General features: G+C 41.0%; 1 protein-coding gene across 2 annotated transcripts in view; it reads right to left on the bottom strand.

Moving 5' to 3' along the window:
- Positions 1-12221, bottom strand: part of notch3 (notch receptor 3) — a 29077-nt gene extending 16856 nt beyond the window's left edge. For both annotated transcript variants that reach the window (XM_043229924.1, XM_043229915.1), the window contains exons 1-3: positions 11941-12221; positions 10323-10389; positions 74-216 (exon numbers count right to left, since the gene is read on the bottom strand). In XM_043229924.1, the coding sequence (XP_043085859.1) occupies positions 74-216; positions 10323-10389; positions 11941-12001 (271 nt within the window). In that variant the 5' untranslated portion in view covers positions 12002-12221. The remainder of the gene's footprint in view (positions 1-73; positions 217-10322; positions 10390-11940) is intronic.
- Positions 12222-19193: the final 6972 nt, after the last annotated feature.

Consider the following 19193-nt stretch of genomic DNA (forward strand, 5'->3'; position numbering starts at 1 on the left):
TGCAAACACAAGAAGCGTTATTCACAAACTGCTTTTCCGCAAACTGTATCATCTTGATTGCACTCAACCTTACCTCTGAACCCCCGCTGGCACACACAGGTGTACTGTGGGATTGTGTTAGCCACCTGGCTCTTGCAAGCTGCTCCGTTTAGACAAGGTGAGCGATGACAGGGGTCCAGATGCTGACAGAGCAAACCAATATAACCAGGCCGGCATCTGACAAGGGGCACAAATTTAAAACATGAACATCAGAATGTAAAAGCCTTTTAGTGAGACAAATTTTTATCAACAGCCCAGGTCAAGTATTTCAACCAACTCATGCTCAGAACATCTAACCACTGAATATTAAATGTCTTATTATAATAAAGTTAGTGAGAGGGTGATAACACGCACACACAAAATCACAGGCATAAAAATACAAAATTTCATGCTATCAACCAGCTGTTGCATATATGCTTGCCTTGACTATAACAGCAGAGCACACTTTCCACGGCCTACTGGAATTCTAATCCGGAAAGCATGCTTCTCTTCATGCCAGTTTGCATTCCAGGATTATTACTGATTTTCCAATCTCTCCACTGCATTCAAAAGTAAAGCAATGATGGAATGGCAGAACAACCTGTGTTTACCCAGGAGACCTTGCAAACTGTATACAATGTTCAGTGTGTTAACTTCACAATGGAGACCACTCAAAAGACAGGAGACAACAAACCATAGGTATGAGATGGTGGTCAAGCCACTTTGTGGCAGTTGAATACAGTTCTTTCTGCTCTAATTCTATGCTTTTCAGTGCAGGACGGTTATCTTGATGGACATTTGAGTGGAACCTGAAACTGAACAGGTACAACAAAATAAACAATTTTTTCTTAATAAAGGCAGTCTCTCTCATGGGTTCTGGGGCCTTTGGTAAGCTAGACTTGAGAAGCCAGTGTGTGTTGGGTAACCCTACACCCACACAGGGAGACCCGCCACAGGATGAACTCCCACATCAAAAACACTGTTTGAAGCTGATGACAAGCACTGGGATGGTCTGTTCTCCCTGTGTCCCCCCTCAGGCCCTCTCTCTCTTTTCACTGTAAAACAACCCCTGGGCAGAGACAACAATGGCTTTTCCTCCTCTTTCTGTTACAGGATGACCACTTTTTTACACCAAGCTATCTGTCCCTTTGTTGTTTTGCCTCTTTTGTGGCTGGTGTCTCCTCCCCCACACTTATTTGAAGCAGTTTCTCTCCGACCTCAGAGAGGGCTTCAAATGAGGGCTTGGCCTATAGGGGGTGCTATTTAAGACCTCTGCTGCACTACAGCGAGAGCCTGCTAGCCTTTTAGGAACTGTACGGTCCATTTAAGTGCTTTATCAAAACCAGTGAAACTCATAACTGTGGTGACAACTGTTTTTCTACCCAGCGAGACAATAGAGTATGACGCCACAGTGTTCTGCTGTTTGGAAGACACACCTACAGAAATGTTTCACATGGGACTATTATACTATTCTAGAGTTGGAACCAAAAAACAGATATAAGACAGCCACGCTTAAGCTCAAGTTGCTAGCTTCAACAATCCCAATTTTATGATTAAAAATATTTATATCCAATACTGAACAGAAACTGTTATGTTAAGGATAGAATTACATGTTTGAGGGTGAAGGTGGTGAAAATTTTTTGCTCGTTTCAATCATGTTCTTTAACCATGTCTGTTTAATAGTAATACTGTTGACCTGATAAGAGTTTATTTCTTGGCTGTGTTTTTTTTTTATATTATTATTATTATTATTTTGTTTGAACATTTGAAGTGAAAGGGGCCTACTGGACCAAACCGAAGGATGATATATCAAAAACATATTTAATCATGTCTGTTATGAAATTTCATGTAGCTGGATGTATTGAAAAAAGTTAAGACTGCATGTCTGTGGGGAGTTGTTGCTGTTTTTTTTCCTGTAGCAAGTAAGAAACAGAGCAGCAATGAGAAAATTCTTCATGAAAACCATCTCCTGAAGCCACCAATGCAGCACACTGCTTTTCCCTATGAACCCTTCACATGCTGGGAGGTCAAATGTCAGAGGTCAGCAGTCTGATTGTGATGATAATGTCAGGCAGTGTAGTGGGGGGCGGGTCGGGGGCGTCTGTTAGGGAGAGAATGTCTTTTGGAGGGTGGAATGGGGGAAGAGTCCGGTACGCAGAGTCATGTCATGTCATATTTCCTGTAATCCCTCGTCTCCTGCTCTGAAAACACTCACACTCTTTCTGAATCCCAGATCCCTGTTGCTGTGGCAACCTCACAGACGACCGAGCAAGCCTGACACCCCACCAATCACCCCCTACCCTTCATCCCCTTGGCTATTTGTCATGGCTTGGCTGGGTTTATTTAGAGGCAAATTAACTATGTCTGGAATCTCGGGGGTCACGAAAAAAATGAAACTAGGAGTTGCGGCACAAAAAGAGTTTTGAGGAGATGGGGAGGAGACCTGCATCAAGGTTCAACTAGCATGCAGTCTGATACTCAAGCCCTTAAAAAATAGACATTCTGGGAAAAGGGGCTTTTAAATGCTGAAAATTGCCTAGACACGGCCTACTTTACAACCTGTTGTTCTCCTGTCTATGGTTTGAGAAGCGCTGAATGAGTTCATGTGTATGTGTACATGAGCAGTTAGGAATGTTTGATGGTCACATTCTGGTGTACACCTTTTAACTGGGCTATTTTTACATACCCTTTGTCACAAAAAGTGTGGTCAGCAAGTGATTAAAAAAATATACATATTTGGATAGATAACAATGGGCACAAGCACAGAGGAACTGCTCGTGGGATTTCAGAGAGTTACTGGACTATGAAGAATTGAAGATGTGTTGACAAGTGCTATTTCCACACAAAGAAAGGGAGCCTCTGGCCTTGCAAAACATGATAACATGCATGTGTATGTGAGTTTTGGAACTCATTCCCTCTGTGTGTGTGTGTGTGTGTGTGTGTGTGTGTGTGTGTATCCGTGCTGGAGTTCCATACTTATTGCATTGTGAAAACCTTGGTGAAAGTGTGTGAGAATGTGTAGATATTGGTCAAGTAGCAGCAGGGGGAGGTTAGGATATTTGTCCTCACACGGTGTTCTGCAGCCAAAACACACATTCTTTTGTCTGGGCCTTGGCTGTGCATATCAGTCGTCTAAAAACATACAGCCAAGAGTTCTATCAGAACTTTCAAAGTGAAAAATAACTCATTGTAAAGGACCTTCAACCTGGCAGGAACTTCACTGTGAGTGAGGATGTTCTACAAAGAATAATTTGGACAATTTCGAGTGTCATAAGGCCGTTCCGCCATTAGCCAGGTGTGGGATGTTACTCAGCATGACTATTGAGTCAAATATACCAAGACTGATTTCCGGCCCCTTGGTAATATCGGAGTAGACATGGCTGAGGTAGAAAGAGGGCAAAAACAATAATCCCCCAATGTCACAACACCAATGATGGTTCACGCCAGCTGCAAATAGCACTAAACAACTGTTCACATCTGTCAGCACTGCTTTGGCTGTCTGCCTTCTTGCTGGTTCTTTAAAGGATTACACTCAAAACAATGGCACTATTCTGTCTGTAAATCGCCAAACAGATGTGCATGAAACACACACACACACACACACACACACACACACATAAATGCAGGCTGTTAGATCACATGCACAGGTATAGCATCACAGTCACAGTATGCTTTCCTTGATACTGTTGAAAGTAGGTTAATGAAGCAGTCAGACAGGGTGACAATTAAGCAATGACTCTTAACAAGTGAAAAACAAACAACTCTGGGCACTGATGCATTCAAGCATCTCCACAAATACCTCACATGCACACTCAAACACACTGTGTGACTTACAAACACCTTCTTCTCCGAGGATGCTGAGAAACCACAAAATATGTCAGATTGGAGAAACAATGGATAGGGCCTCATTCAGAAATATTGTATAGGTGTATCTACATGACATATCAAAAGAACTTCATGCAACCTGACAGCCTTTCGGATTCTCAAGGACTTTTGTAACTTATATGTTCATGCACACAGGGGCTTTTGGATGCTGCCGGAATGATTCATGTATGTGAAGCCCCGGCATCTCTGCTTGCTTTTGAAACCCAATGCCGTTTTTCCTGATCTCAGGGTCATTGTGGCAATGTCACTCGATACTATTCTCTTTACCACAATACCATACAATCATCTAAGGTCACAACACCTGTGGACGAAAAGCAAAAACACACTGTTCTCCCTGAAAGAGCTTCATCTGGTCAGTCATGGTCCAGGAGGCACCAAGCATGAGAGAGTTCCCAGCAGGACTCCAATCTCCTGGGTGCTTGAAGCCATCCTTCCCACACTGAGGTGAAAGACAATAACCATGTATTTCACAAAGTCAACTCTTTCCTTAGTAGGAAGTCAGTTGAGTGTAGGTCATCTGCTATTAATGTCACTGAAACTAAACCCTGTTTTGTTTGCTTTGAAAACAATGAAAATCTGAGGTTTAAAGCAACTTTCAGGGTATCAAAATGCCGAAAGTCCCCTCAGAAAAAAGTCTTTGGCAGTGTCTGGCATATAGCCACTCCATTCCTTTGTGAAGAACCCATACTGACACCAAACTGCCAACTAGAGCCTGTTCCCCCTCCCCCAACTGCCCCCTCCCAGCTCCCCATCTTCTCAAAGAGGAACCAAAGTGGGGGTAGGGGAGCACTTTGTGGGCCAAATAAAAGAGCTAAAGTAGTCAGAACCCTATTGTTTAAGGACGGGGGAGCAGTGGCCCAAACAGCCGGGCTTTCAGGCCTGTGCTCAAACGAACCAACAGGCCTCTGCTGTAGCCTGGCAACAGTAACCCATGGTTGAGGAGAGAGCTGAGAGGGTGGGGGTTTGTGAGGACAGAACTTTCACAGGAACTCAACCTTCCAGACTTTCCCGATAAACTTTCTATAACTGCTGGAAGTAAAGGAAATTTTTAAAATTGGAATCAAAATTATGCCTGTGGCATGTGAAAGTGGGTTTCATTTTTATCCAGTGTTTTGTGTAGTTTGCATGAACTCTGACTAATATAAACAGATAAACTTAACATTTCAACAAGAAGCACCTGTCAACTCATGGAAATATTGTAGATGGGTAGATATCCATGAAACATCCATTTTTGTCTTCCTTCACCAACTCTCTGCCCTGCTGTTACATTAGCCACATAATTATCTGTAAGATCATTATAATAAATGGAATGGAAACATGGACTAAAATATGAATATGGTCTTTCAAGACTAGGCTAAACCCTTAAACATGTATCTAATCAAACAAAAACTTATTAAAAACACTTACTTTAGGGCAAGGTATGTTTTTCAGATCAGATATTATGCTTTTCAAACAAACTAGTGCAAAGAATGTAACTATGCTCAATGCTCACAAAAAACCCTCCAGAATTTCTGGTATTGCTAACAAGCCAACCATAACCACATTGCATGCACCCCAGACTCGAGGTCTTCCAAAGCATTCTTTGCTGTACTTCACCACAAAACCACACCCCAGCACCTAAACTGATCCAGATCTCTTGGAACTCCAAGAGAAGTAGTCTTTTCTTACCGATTCTGCAAATCAGAAGACTATCAGTAATATGTGTCTACACTAATATGCCTGGAGAATCTTTGAAAACTAGAGATGGAAGAAACTAATGCCACAAAACTACAAAAGAGCTTCTTGCTATAACCTGAAGTGTTCTGCAGTACAACTTACGCAATCTCACTGGGAACTCGATGGTTCCTTGTTTTGTAGCATGACGAACATCCTGTAAAATGCTGCCAACTACTCTATTCTATCTTATAAATCATGAATCATGCAGATAGGTGGGATGAAACTCTAAGAACTCCCAGTTCATTTCTACATCACATTTGAAAACACTTGAAAACAGAAAGCTTAAATGTGGCTGTGATCAGAAAACACAGAGCTCCAGAGAGCCTGATAAAGAGTGAAAGAGTATACTCAGGTAGAGGCCAAAGAATGCTTCTTATCTCCTGCTCCGCCACCCATAAACTTCTCTGGTTCTTGCACTTATCTTACCCATTATCAATAAACACCCAAACAAACAGCAACTTTCCTCCTTGCATTATCACAGCTGGGCCTACTCCAGTGCTGCAATATGTGTGTATGATCATAATGGAATGAATTCAATAAAAGTGATTAGCACATATTGGAATCAAGAGCTTAAGTAGATTACCACTTTCTGGACCCCTGCTAGCCAATCACACTCATACAAAACAGATTTGTGATGTGGTGGTGGGTTATCTGATATGGTTAAAAAAAATGTAGAAAATGAGAGAGGGCAAGAACACATCATAAGCTCTCCTCAGCTGTCTTGATAGACAGGATGTGAGTAGAGTAGAAGGGTCAGGAGTCAGCACTTCCTGTGACAGGGCCTGGGAACCAGGACTCCCAGCTTGAGGCATCAAACCATAAAGGCATACATTACACCCCAACTGCTCTCCAACACTATCAACTCATAGCATTTGCTTTTCAGTCTGTTTACTTTCAGGTAGATGTCTCAATCCACAGAGCAAGCAGACATTACCATATCTGTCATTTTTGATAGTTTTGCTAAAACATTCCTTCAATATCCTGAATGGGCTGGAGGAAACAACAGCAATGAATGGAGTGGTGGCAGAGGAGGAATCTTAGAAAGCATTCCAAACTAATCCACTATATGTTAAGGGAAAGGAACTTTATCTCTTGAGTGCTAAACTCAATGTAAACAAACAGCGTTCCAACCCTTTAAAACATAACCACAACTATTGGGATATACTACTCTTATAGTAGATGAACGGCATTTGATATCAATGCTCTGTGCTAAATTTAATACTTTATGTAAATAAGCTACAGTTGTTAGTTCAGAGAAAGCAGGGATTGCAGAGCCTGCTTCACATCTAACTGTCCTCATACATCATTTCTTAAGAGGCAGAGCGCTTCCATGGGTCACTAAAATACAACACTTACAATTTATAGACTCACTCTGCTACTGGGGTCAAGGCGACACCATCAATAATGGACAGAGCCCCACTGTATCCACTTCCTTTCTGAGCAAATGGATGGGAAAGTGCAAACATAGATGTCTAAATTCATTCTCATCTCTACTCTGTTGCTCACACACTTTAATCTTCACTGTTTGTTCTCAGAGAGTGACACCGGCCTGGGCTTGCAGAGCCACCACAGACAATAGAGAACCTCCACATCAGTTCGCTGCGTGTGTGTGAGCATGTGTTAGGAGGCCCGTGGGCCGCCGGCTCCGCTCCTCCATAGGCCCGTCTGTCTCGGCATGGGGTGGCAAGCCGTTCAATGGCAGCACCTGGCCCTCCGCTCCCCCTTTGTAAGGGTCTGACTTCACTGGATTACCATCACAACATCCACCAGCTGTCCCTCTACACCCCAGCATAACCCCCTTTCTCCAACACACATCCCCACCCCCGCCTTATTCTTCCAGCTGGACCTTCTCTGAATGACACTCTCACAATCTGCCTAATTATCTCTTTGCTTCAGTCGAGACTTTATCCCACACAGTGGCTGCACTTGCTTGCACGCTCTCCACACTGGGGGTTTGAGATTAGAGACACTTTAACAGAGCTTCCTGACTCTTCACCTAGAGTGACATTCCTGGACTCTTCACAACAAGTGTGCTGTCATTCCACCCCTTGCATTTCCTATAGATACGGGATTTAAAGAGCGACAGTCCATAGCAGGGCCAGAAATTAATAACTGAATCAACACAACATTCTGCTGTGTTTCCCAAGATACCCTGACTTTTATCCATTGACGTCACCACCATAGGTTCCAAATACATTTGTCACAGGGATCATATGGTGAGCTTTACACACCTGTATTGCACACCCTCAACATTCCAGATGTTAACCCTATGCCAGCTTGTGAGAGTGGCCCAAGAAGCATTGGACTGTGGCCCATTGTGAAGAAGCACTCATTGGAGAAGGTTAGAGAGGGATTACTCCTGTAATCTGTCATGGACTGCACCAGTCACTGAAGCTCTTGGTGCAGGGGACCATGAAATGACACAGGAGCCCAAGAAGAACTAGGGCTCAATATATGCCAAAACCAGACCCTTGGTAGAACAACAGTCAACATAACAGGCTTATAACTGAGCTGGTAACAATTACAGTCCTAAGGGGCATATTCGCATAATATTACAGTCACTAGAGAGCCCTTTTGCAACAAGGATACTACAATAAATAGGATAATCAACTTCCTCCAGGCACATTAGCTCTCGTTGTAGAGAAGGAAAACATTTCATGGAGAGGAACAGGTGGAAGACATGTTGCCAAGGTTGTCTCAGAGACCAGATTTCAACACATCCTGAAAATTTTGGTGGCATACTTGTGAAATTCCGAGGTCCAACCAGTACTCCTCACTATGTCTAGTTCAACCTTTGCCTCTGTTTGCTAAAAGTGCCATTATCCACTCTTTTCTCTGTTGTTCCCTCACTCTCATATGCCCTTTCTTCTCTAGTCCTCCTCCTTCTACTCTCTCTGGTCTCTCTAGCGGTGCTGGGTTACAAGTTGGTATCTGGAGGAATAAAGGTTCCTTTCTCTTGTTTTGGATCTCTGGTTTCATCAGAATCTCTAGGGAGGGGGCTGGAGTGGGACTACTGTCCCCATAGCTCAAGGACTGGTTGGACCACTCTCTTGTGGCTGGCCATTCCAGATGGTTGTATTACTGTGTTGTGTGGCATGACATTTACTGTCCTCCTTATTTATAAAAAAGGAAAAATACCACCTGCTGACACAAACACGACAGACTATATGTGAACTACTCTTCACACACATACAATAACATTTAGCTTTTTAAGACATAAAATGTCATAACGCTGTCAACAAAATATGTTATCTAGAAAAAAATCTGGAGTGAGTAGAGCAGGAAAGAACAAAGCACTATTTAACACCATTATACATTTACTAACACTGTTTTTATAACTTGGCTTAAAGTGTGCTGGGTAATGATTAAAGACCGTAACACTAACACACAAGGCATTTTAAGGCCACCTTTCCATATTTATATATAGAGTCTAGAAAACTCTATAGAGTTTTATGAGATTTATGTATACACCAAAGTTTCAAAAAACAAACCAATAATTTTTAGCTTTGCCATACCTCTAAAACGCTTCAGTTCACCTCAACAATTATTAATCAGTTAGGATTTAACTGCCAGTTTCCACCACCTCTGTTGTGTGTTTACATTAAAATTTCAGGTTTAAAGTACAATGAGGCTTCATCCAGTATACCTGGCTAGTGGGCAAGCAATAAAAACTTGCCTGGGGGTATGAGATTCTTTGGTTAATGGTGGGGAGATTGACATATGTAGATTATGCCCTAAAGGCACAAAAACAAGAGCATCTTACACATATTAAATAACCAAAGTAAAGAAAACTTAACACTAACAAGCTATATAAAACTGTTTTCCAAGAGGAAACACTAGTACAGTTGGTAGAGCTTTACTTGGTTGTGACTTCTTTGTTTTAAGTTAAGGTAAAGGAGTGGTCACATACCATTAAGTAATAAACATGGCTGCAGAAGAGAATGCAAAGTTTCATGGTCAGATAAAAATATGAAACGGTTTCCTGCTTCTTACAACCATTGATCTGTAGAGATACACGTACCAAACATAAAATTTATTACTTTTAGTTTAACACCCTATTGATTTTGTCATTATACACAACCACTGAGAGTGGTTCCCACGTATTAGTGCCTCCTGGAAAAAAAGCACTAATCACCATGAATGGAAGCTAGAGTGCACAGACACTGTTTTCCAAATCAGGCGGGAAACATAAAACAACAGCCCCAGGCTTTCATGTGATAACAATCACTTTGTATTAGCATAAACAATGAAGACAAAGACTGTGTGAAGGGACGCTACGCATTCGAAACACAACTTGGCATGAGCAAAAAAGCTCACATTGCCCCACTATCAGACGTTCAATCAAATATTTTATGTGCCTGATATATTGTGGACAGGTGTAGAGTGGCTTTATAGTTAGCACAAAATTATATGGTCCAACCTGAATTAAACATGAGTCACGGGCATTGATTCAGAGTCTTATACTAAACTTAAAGGACTTTTTTTTTTAAACAGAGTAAATCATCTATATGTGCAAGACATTAAAACATTGCTACAATGTTTTTTTCCCCACACTGTGCCCTGTGAAACTGATAACCAAGACTGCATCATTCAGTTGAGGTCACACCACATTAAAAGTGATTTAGCAAACAATTTTGACTTCGATAAAGTGTAGGCTTTGGGGTTAACGTGTATTTGCAATAAAATGACAACTGTGGGCTTACAAGCATCTTGAATCGATACACATTCCTCCATTTTCGCACGGCCTGAGTGTATCCACGCAGCGCAGTCCTGTGGAAAGAGAGGGCACAATGAGGCAGAGACCACTTTATATTGAATCAAAGACTCTTTTATACCCAGCAACATTGAATTACTAGCTACACATTACATTTCTGTTATACACGCATTTCCCGCTTATTTTAGTTAGAAACACTTCCTCGTATCTTTAAGTTTGTTTGCTTGCTTTCTGCAAATATGCATCGCCTCTTATCTGTGAGTGTGCCGCGAGATAACATTCAGATTCTTTCGCTCAGACTCCCGCTTTGTTTGGATGACAATAGAATTCACCACGTGAACTCTTATCTAATACGAAGCAATAGAAGACGTTTGATTTCAGATAATATTCTAATACTTCATTAGGCAGTAGAACTGTATCGATTTAACTGTAACTGTTGGCCACGAAGATCTACTGATTGCGTCTTTTTGGTCTTTGAGCGCAAGCATCAGACTTAATTGTTTTTTTTTTTTTTTTTTTTTGTTTCAGGATATAGGTTTGTAATGTTCCCCCCCATATGTGTGCATTTTAAATATATAGAATGACTGACCGAACTTAAAATCTGAAGGGAAATCACAATCATTTGTGGGGGAAATTCAATTGCATTTCATCAGAATGTTCAATCAGAATTTTATGATAAGGAGTGGACTAAACAGATCTCGGAATTGTATATTTTTGCCCACTAACCCACCTCCATATCGAAGAGGAAGAAACAGAAGAAGTTTAATTGCTGACTGTTCTTTGTATGTAAAAGAAGACACCGGGACAATAATCAATCCGCTTTTTGTGCGAGAAGTCCTACAAAGCTCATTATTTATGTTTCCAGTCAAAATATTTCAGGATGAAAGAATATCGTATCAAAAGCGTAAAATAGCTACATCAGATATAATCTACTGCAGTGATTTAACAGAACCCTGATGACAATCTAAACGACTGTGGACGTTAATAGGTCGTTTACAACCAGCGCAGCGAAGCGGTCATTTACTTTGTTACTTTCTCACGGTTCAGACAAGGACAAAATGCACACGGACCCAAGTGATACAATGCCCTTTAAAAATGATTAAAGTTACTTAGAAGAACTAAACTCGCCAAAGTTACACCACAATAAATAATTAGCAAATGCAACATCCCTCACCAACAAAGAGAACGCGTCCCCACGCGTGGTTTGAATGCTTTAAATCCCATCATCTACTGAATAAATCGTGCGTAATTTTCTGCAGCGATGTTCACAACGTTGCTGCGCTAAAAGTGCAGCGGTTTATTACGAAAACGTAATGCTTCACATTTAAACGCATCCTGATCCTGACCTAGTGACGAACTGAAACAAACACGTTTATGAGAACAGACTATTAATGACATATCCTGACCAGATTTCAAAAAGCTGTGGGCAAAGCCGCAGAATGTCACGATTCTAAACCTCATGAAAGAACGTTAATAAATCAATGAAAGGTTGTGATGTTTTATGCCCTTTCACTGGTTCTAATGTAACAGGTTATACGTCCACACGCGTCCTATAAATCAGTTAGATCCAGACAAAAAAAAAGAGAAAAAAGGATCAGGCAGCTTACCTTTGCTGTTTTGCACAAGATATAAAATTGACAGAAATATCCAAAGACTGTAATTCCCCATTTCTGTGGAAACTCGATCCTACTCCTTTTTTGAAATGTTAGCAATAATACATCCTTTAAAAAATGACACGGTGATTAAAGTTCCAAGGAATCACATTAAGATGAAGTAGCGTCATAAAGTTAACTTGAGAGAAATTCATAAAAATTGAGCGTTTTCGATATAGTCCAATTCCGTATTTCCTCTGCAGCTCGGACTCGGCTGCCGTGCGTCTCGAAACACCTCCAGGAACTTTTGAAAAAGTTTCTCCACTTCACTTCGGATCCGAGTCCACCGCCAGGCTTTGGATCACTCCGCCCCTTTCTCAAGGATGTTGTTTGTTCTTCCGCTGAATCGAATAGTGCGGGTTCGTCAAGCGCATGGAGAGAATCCAAACGTCTTCTTTTATCGGAAAAATAGGTTATGCAGAAGATGTGAACTCAAATGAAAGTGACAGTTGCTCTTTGTATATCACAGAAATCCACAGGTAAACTAATAAAAGTGACTAGAAACGTTTAATATGAAGACATTTTATGTTGGTAAACGATAAAGTGAAGGCGCAAAATAGCGAATGTTAACTTTAGGAATATCTACGATAGAAATAATATTTGTATTTACTACATGAACGTGGAAATATAAGGTAAACTAAAATGTTTTTTTTTTTTAGAGCGCAGATAGTAAATCTGAGGAGAATTAGCTTTTTGTTTGGCCTAGTGTCTGTAGGCTAGCATGCTTTATTTACTTATTAAAAAATCATCATTAACTGTATGACAAACATCCTTAACAGTTTATTTTCAGGAGTGTACTCTAAACAAAAAACATAGTTTAAGTATCTTTAAATAAACTATATCGTAAAGATATGTTCAAACAAAACCGCACTAGGAGCTAATCAGATGCACTGCTAAGCATAGCAGCTTATCCAAGTTTGTACATTAACAACTAAACAATTAAATTGTGCGCTAGCATTATAAAAAAATCTATAGATACTTTACAATATTCAAAAGTTTTAGATTAAGATATTTTATTTATTGCCAAACAGTGTAGTTGTCTGGAATTTCTTGGTGAGCCCAAACAAAAGAACAAAAACATATTTGTACATATGGAGATATGGAGGTTTGTTAATCTGCCTTTGAGCACTGCTTGACGTTATTGCATAAGGGGCCCTGCAGTCTCCCACATTATGTATGTGTATAGTCACTTGTTTGTGTATTTACATTTGATATTGTGCTGAAGAATATGAACTGTGTTTGGTAGATGTAAACGAGAGCAGACGTTGCCCTCCCTCATCTCTCGCAAAGCAGCATGGATGTTCATTGAGGCTTCTTCACTACACCCTGCCCTGGTGTACTCATTTTCTGCGACATATAGAGCCTCAGTTGTTCTGTGGCACATAGCAGAGCTGGTTGCTTACAGAGACAATGGCAGTGATTTGAATGAGAAAAGGGCTACTGCATTATGACACAGTTTCTCTCTGCAGGGGGTGCGGAAGGGGGGAGGGGGCAAAATACTAACATTTAGGGATGTGGTTTGTCCCCCCATCTATCATTGAATAAATTAGTGCAAGCAGTGTGTATGGAGTCTAACAAGCTCACTACAAATTTGTTTGTTAGAGAGAACAACATCATTGTGGGATGAGCAGAACGTTTGTATTGACTATCTAGCACCAAGAAGTATTATTAACTGCAAAAACGATCCCCAGACAATCGTCGAATGATTTGTCTTCCGAATCGCGTTGCGAAGACATTTAGCCATTAAAACCATAACGTTTTTTTTATGTCACTGTTGTGGGTAATTATTATATCTGAAAATTTGTGGTTTGGTGCCATATCAGATATTTTTTTTCTTGTATCATTGTTGGATGATATTAGAAATGTAGCTGCGCATGCTTATTTCCCCATATTTTAAAATGCTCTGCGCTCTTAAAGTTCATCTTTAAAAAACCTGTCTATTAAATGTGACTTTTTAAAGCAAATTTCAAACTAAATATCATATATTTAGTGTTCATGCAGTGTTTTGTTTATAGAATTATCAGAATAAATAGCGTTCATTTTCTTTTGCCCTCATTAAACTATATTGGAAGTGGTCAAACAGTAGACTGTTGTACATCTAGGGCTAAGCTATGTCATACAATGCAAATTTATTTTCAAACAGAGAAATGGGATACTTTACCTGCCACAGTTCACGAGGAACCATAACTTAAGCACCTACTCTAATTTGTTGTGCTTTAGTTAATTCAATTGGTTTGTTAATTCAATTTGGTTTTACCACTTTTCACTACTATTTTTAATCAGACTCTCCTAGAGTATTTATATTTCACTGAGTGTGTACTTCAGATTATCTGGGCTCTCTTCTGGTTGTGCTAGATAATTGGAGAATGTTAAGCAACAGTTGTCTGATGTAGCTTCTTTGACATGTCATTTTGAGTACTTGTGGATTTGGAGTGGTAACAGGAGGCGTTCTCACCCACCGCGTTTCGGGACGCCGTTTTGTTTATTGTTTTTGTTGTGTGCGACATTAATTCATGCACACTATCTTAAAGGGGAGGCAATATTTTTTGTCTGTCTGTCAAATTGTGGTTACGGCTGGCAGACGACTTGGACGAGATCCATATAAATGGCTCTGTTGTCACAGTGCTCTGATGACAGAGAGCAAGTAATCTGAGTGCGTTTTAGCTCAAATATGGGGTGCTCTCATTAATGGTTTTCTGCATCAGTGAAAAACTGTTTGGAGGAACCCGTTGAAATGCAAAATGAAATTTCAAAGCGGCGCATCATTTTCATTATGGAATGAGAATCTTTTGTCTCATTAAGCTCGTCATGAAACACGTGACCATGAGCATTTTGTAGTTAATATAATGTGCATTTAATGTTAAAGGACGTGCTATATTACTTGTTGATTTATGTCAGCAGCGTGTGAAAGTGCAGAGGTGTGTATGTGCTTGGAAAGGAAGGGAAAGAAAGGTGACGAGGTTCTCGCAAAGCTCTGAGGGGTTCCAACATCAGACAAACAAGAAGGTGACGGACACTGTGATTTACTGCTCTAGGTACTGCCGGTGAAGGCAAAACACGGTCTCGCGCTTGCCGTCAGCACCTGGGTGCATGTTTAAATGTAGAGGTTATTTGCCTAGATTCTGATTAGTTAAACACCCCATTGATGTGGTATATCCGAACAAGTAATTCCATGTTAAAGGCTGTCATTTGCTCAGCTGTAGACTCTCACTTGCTATATTGATGTGCATCAAACATCACCACATATTTGAGTACTATTGTGATGTAGTAGTGCTTTGTAATCCGGTCTGCTTTTTTTTTGTTGTTATACTTTTTTTTTTCTATTCTTTGTGCGAATTGAATGGTACTGTATGTTTGCCTTGTTCTAAATGAAAGTGGGATGGTGAATCTACTTTGTGAAGTTGGACCACCCTGTGGGAAGCAAAGCCAAACGTCCCTGTTCCTCTCTCTTCACCCACTTAACCCCCCACCCCAAACATCCCAGGGGAGATTAACGATAACTGCACGCTGATACATAGAAAGTCTTAAAAATAACTGGGGTAATAAGCAGTGGTCGAAGGAAAAACCTAATTTGAATTAATCAAAAAGAGGATGGTTAATAGTGAAGGAGAATGGCTTATGAAAACTCACCTGTCCTGTCCAGCTTTTTTTTGGTTGCGTTTGAATTGACTTTTTTGAAAAACTTACTAGGAAGTCTTGGGAAGCACTAGATTTTTTTTAAAGTCCACTGTTTGGTCAAATATGTAGAAATTCTTGACATTATGCTAGCGTTGACTTCTTTGACTTCTTCAAAGTTCTGGACTTTGAGCTTCTATAGTAAACAAGGTATTTTAACCTAAATGCATAATGCAGCTTTAAAACCTTTTTTATTACATAGCTCTACTGATAGATTTGGGCATTTGAGATCCAATAACATGAAAAATGTAATCTCTAGGCTTGTTTTTACACACTCAATGCAAGTGTTGTTTCTATAGTAGTATGTTATACTTTAAAATTTTTTTTAACATTATTTTACTAGTATGCAATGTGGATTACGCGTTAGTCATATGTATGCCTAAATTGTTGAAAGATGTACTAGAACATTTGTGTTGCAAAGGTCTTTGTAGCATCAGGCTTTTTAGTGTCTGCTACACAGTATACTTAGCCTTGATTAATAAAAGGCTGCATGAACTGTGACTGTTTAAATGTTGCCTATCCTTTTAGCAAGAAGAGGATGTATGTGAACTATTTGTGCTAGCATACTACTTGGCCTTTAAGGGGCTAGCAAGCTATGAGTCCTGAAAAGACAATAATGATTTTACCACCCGAGTGCAGTGTGATTTATGTGGGAAAACTCCACTGAGCGCCTGCAGTGAGTGTGGAGAGGATTAGAGCCCCCACCACAAAACTCGTCATGGCCAATCAGCAACGCAGACCCCCTAGTAAGAAACGTCACGGCCAATCAGAGAGTTGCCTTTGTGATCACTGTCTTTATTACCTTAGCTTGCGCTCTCTCCATGATCAAAGTTTCACGATTGTACTGTGTACTAACTGCCTGTGATGATAGCATTGTTTTGTTTTGGACATGTCGGTTTCTATTTTATATTTGAGGAGAAATTATGGAGAAGCTGATGTAAAGGTTTGGACATGTCCCTTTTTGGTTGTACCGGTGATGTCACCATTTTCTGCCTGTAATAATTTCCTGGTCTTTCCTCCATGGCCAGACATTCTTACACCTACCTTCTGCACTCTCTGTTCCTTGCATGATAAGAAACGTAGTCATTCTCTTAGGGTTGGAAAATTAGGGATGTCTCCCAGTTACACCTCTGCAGTTCCCAAACAGACAAGTCTCAGAAGCTCAGAAATACAAAACCTTAAAAAAAAAAAAAAAAAAAAAGATTCTCAGAAAGCCCACAGGCCACAGACCCCATAGCATTGTTATATTTTCGTATTTCGATGCCAAAATATAGTATTTTTTTGGTTTGTTCCCACAAAATAAATATACAGATCAAGTAAAAAAAAAAATCCATTGCACAAATATATAAAAAGTGCAGCAATCTGCTGTGCTATTTCAAACTCAGAGCTTGGGAAATAAATCAGTTTTTATTATGACCTAAAACAAAGCTTGTTACATGTCGAGCGGTCTCCTCAATTTGACCTCCTAGCACATTCCCCCACTTTCCTCTCTCTCTCATATTCACACACACAAACACACATTACACAAAGAGGTTGTTATCCTGGGCAAATAAGTGAGCGATAGATCACTGCCTGCATTGTGAGACAAGGTGTTTGATTTTCACACCAGCTCGCTAAATTATTATTAAGTTGTGTGAAACTGCGCTGCTGTGTTACAGTGTCTGTATATGTGTGGGAGCGAAGGAATGTTTATGTTTAGGGATCAAGGGTTCATTTATTCTTTGGCGTGTTTCCCACTCAATCTCAAGTTCTGTTTTTTCTCTTCCTTGATTGCGCCGGATCAAGGCAAAAGTGATTTGTGTCCAGTTGGTGGGTTTAATTGCTGATCTCAGGGGTCCGAACCCAGAATTTCTCAGCGATGAGAAAGTGCAACGCTGTCCCATCTCCAGTGCAAACTCCCTTCCTGGTCCCTTTTAACAAGTCATCAGCCCATCAGAATCCGTTCACAGTGTCTTTTGCTGGAGTCTGTGTTTGTGTGCAGTAACTAGTTGAGTGTGCAAAAGCTGGCTGCTCAGTGTCAGGAACTATATTTCAGATGAGGGCTGGACGAGAGCCAGCTGGTGGAATTCTGAATGCCATTGCTGTGTTTTCGTGTGAAATAACTGCTTAAGTCTGCTGTGGACAGCTGCAGGACAGTGCCCCCTCCTCGTCGGCCTCCTCCCTAGGGCTGTAAATCTGACTCGAGGACAGGAGGTACTGGCGACTTGTTGAAAAGGGCTCCTGAGAGGGTCCTGAGGTTTAGTGCTCGGGGTCAGGGGCTGTGTTAAAGGCCCTGGAGCTGAAGCTCAAATGCCGATACTCACAGATAACCCATCGTACGCCGGAGGCTACACTGTTGGTCATCTTTCTGCTCTTCCCTCCAGAGGTTGATTTACCAAACCACACCTACAAGGGGCTGCAGGGCTTGCACTAACTCTGGCGTGGCGTCTGTGCACACGGAGAATGGAGGAATGTCTGGCCATTTAATCGGTCGTCACGAAGGAGACCACATTTGACTAATCTGACAAATAATCGCTAAACAAATAAGTGATGGAATGTCTCGTTCCCTTGGCACTGGTTAAAAGGTCTTTGAAGGGTGTTAAGAGTGGCATATGTTCAACCTAAAATGTCAGAAAGAGACATATTGAGAAAAATGACTGAATTACAACTTCAATTGATCCTGCATTTGCCTCTGAAAAAAAGAGAAGAAAAAGAGTTTGAGGCAACCCCAGGCCTCTGTTAGACTGCGTCCCTCCCGAGTCAATTGTTCCTCAAGCCTGGTGTCAACCCTGCGCCATCAATCACCCTCTTTCAGAGGAGGGGAGACAGGCTGGGGACACGCCCCTCAGAACAGGGGGGTGGTAGTTCTCATGCCCTCCCCGCCTCGCACAGCCCCGCATCCCCACACTGGCAACTCCGACAGCTGGTCTGGTCATTAGAGGTAGGCCGGGACCCGTGGGCCCCCGAACAGCAATGACAGCTGCCAGCCCACTGTCCCCCGGCACCCACACGCACTGATTCGCCCCCACTCCAGACTATGATATGTATTATATCTCTAATCTATTGTCATTCTCTTTTGGCTTCTTTAGGGAGGCCAGGGCTTATGTACTTAACTCACTTAAGTCACTTACATATGCCTCTTAACTATAGCAAAATCTGTTTGCGTGTTTGTATTTTCACATTCGGCAGTAGTCAGTCAGCTTATTAGGTGCAAGGGGTTAGCTGTTGTCAATGCAGTGTGAATGCTGTATAATTGTGATGTGTGTTAAAATACGGAATGGTTGTTTAAAACTTGCTAGATCTCATAGTCGCCATTGCTGAAAGTCAGAGCCAGTCTGCAAATTTCAGTTGACATAATTAATAGAAAATCACATAGTCAGTGTTGATCACTGACTACAGACTATGCTTTTATCCAGTCAGAGAATATCAAACATGCTGTGATCAGAATGACTTTAATGTCTGGTAGTGTATGATTTATTAGTTTGTATCCGCTTTTTTCTTCAATGCAGAAGCCTTTGGATGAGACTTCCAGTTTATTATCTATAGTAAAAAAC

The sequence above is a fragment of the Puntigrus tetrazona genome, chromosome 3, assembly GCF_018831695.1.
Source record: "Puntigrus tetrazona isolate hp1 chromosome 3, ASM1883169v1, whole genome shotgun sequence".
Taxonomy (NCBI): Eukaryota; Metazoa; Chordata; class Actinopteri; order Cypriniformes; family Cyprinidae; genus Puntigrus; species Puntigrus tetrazona.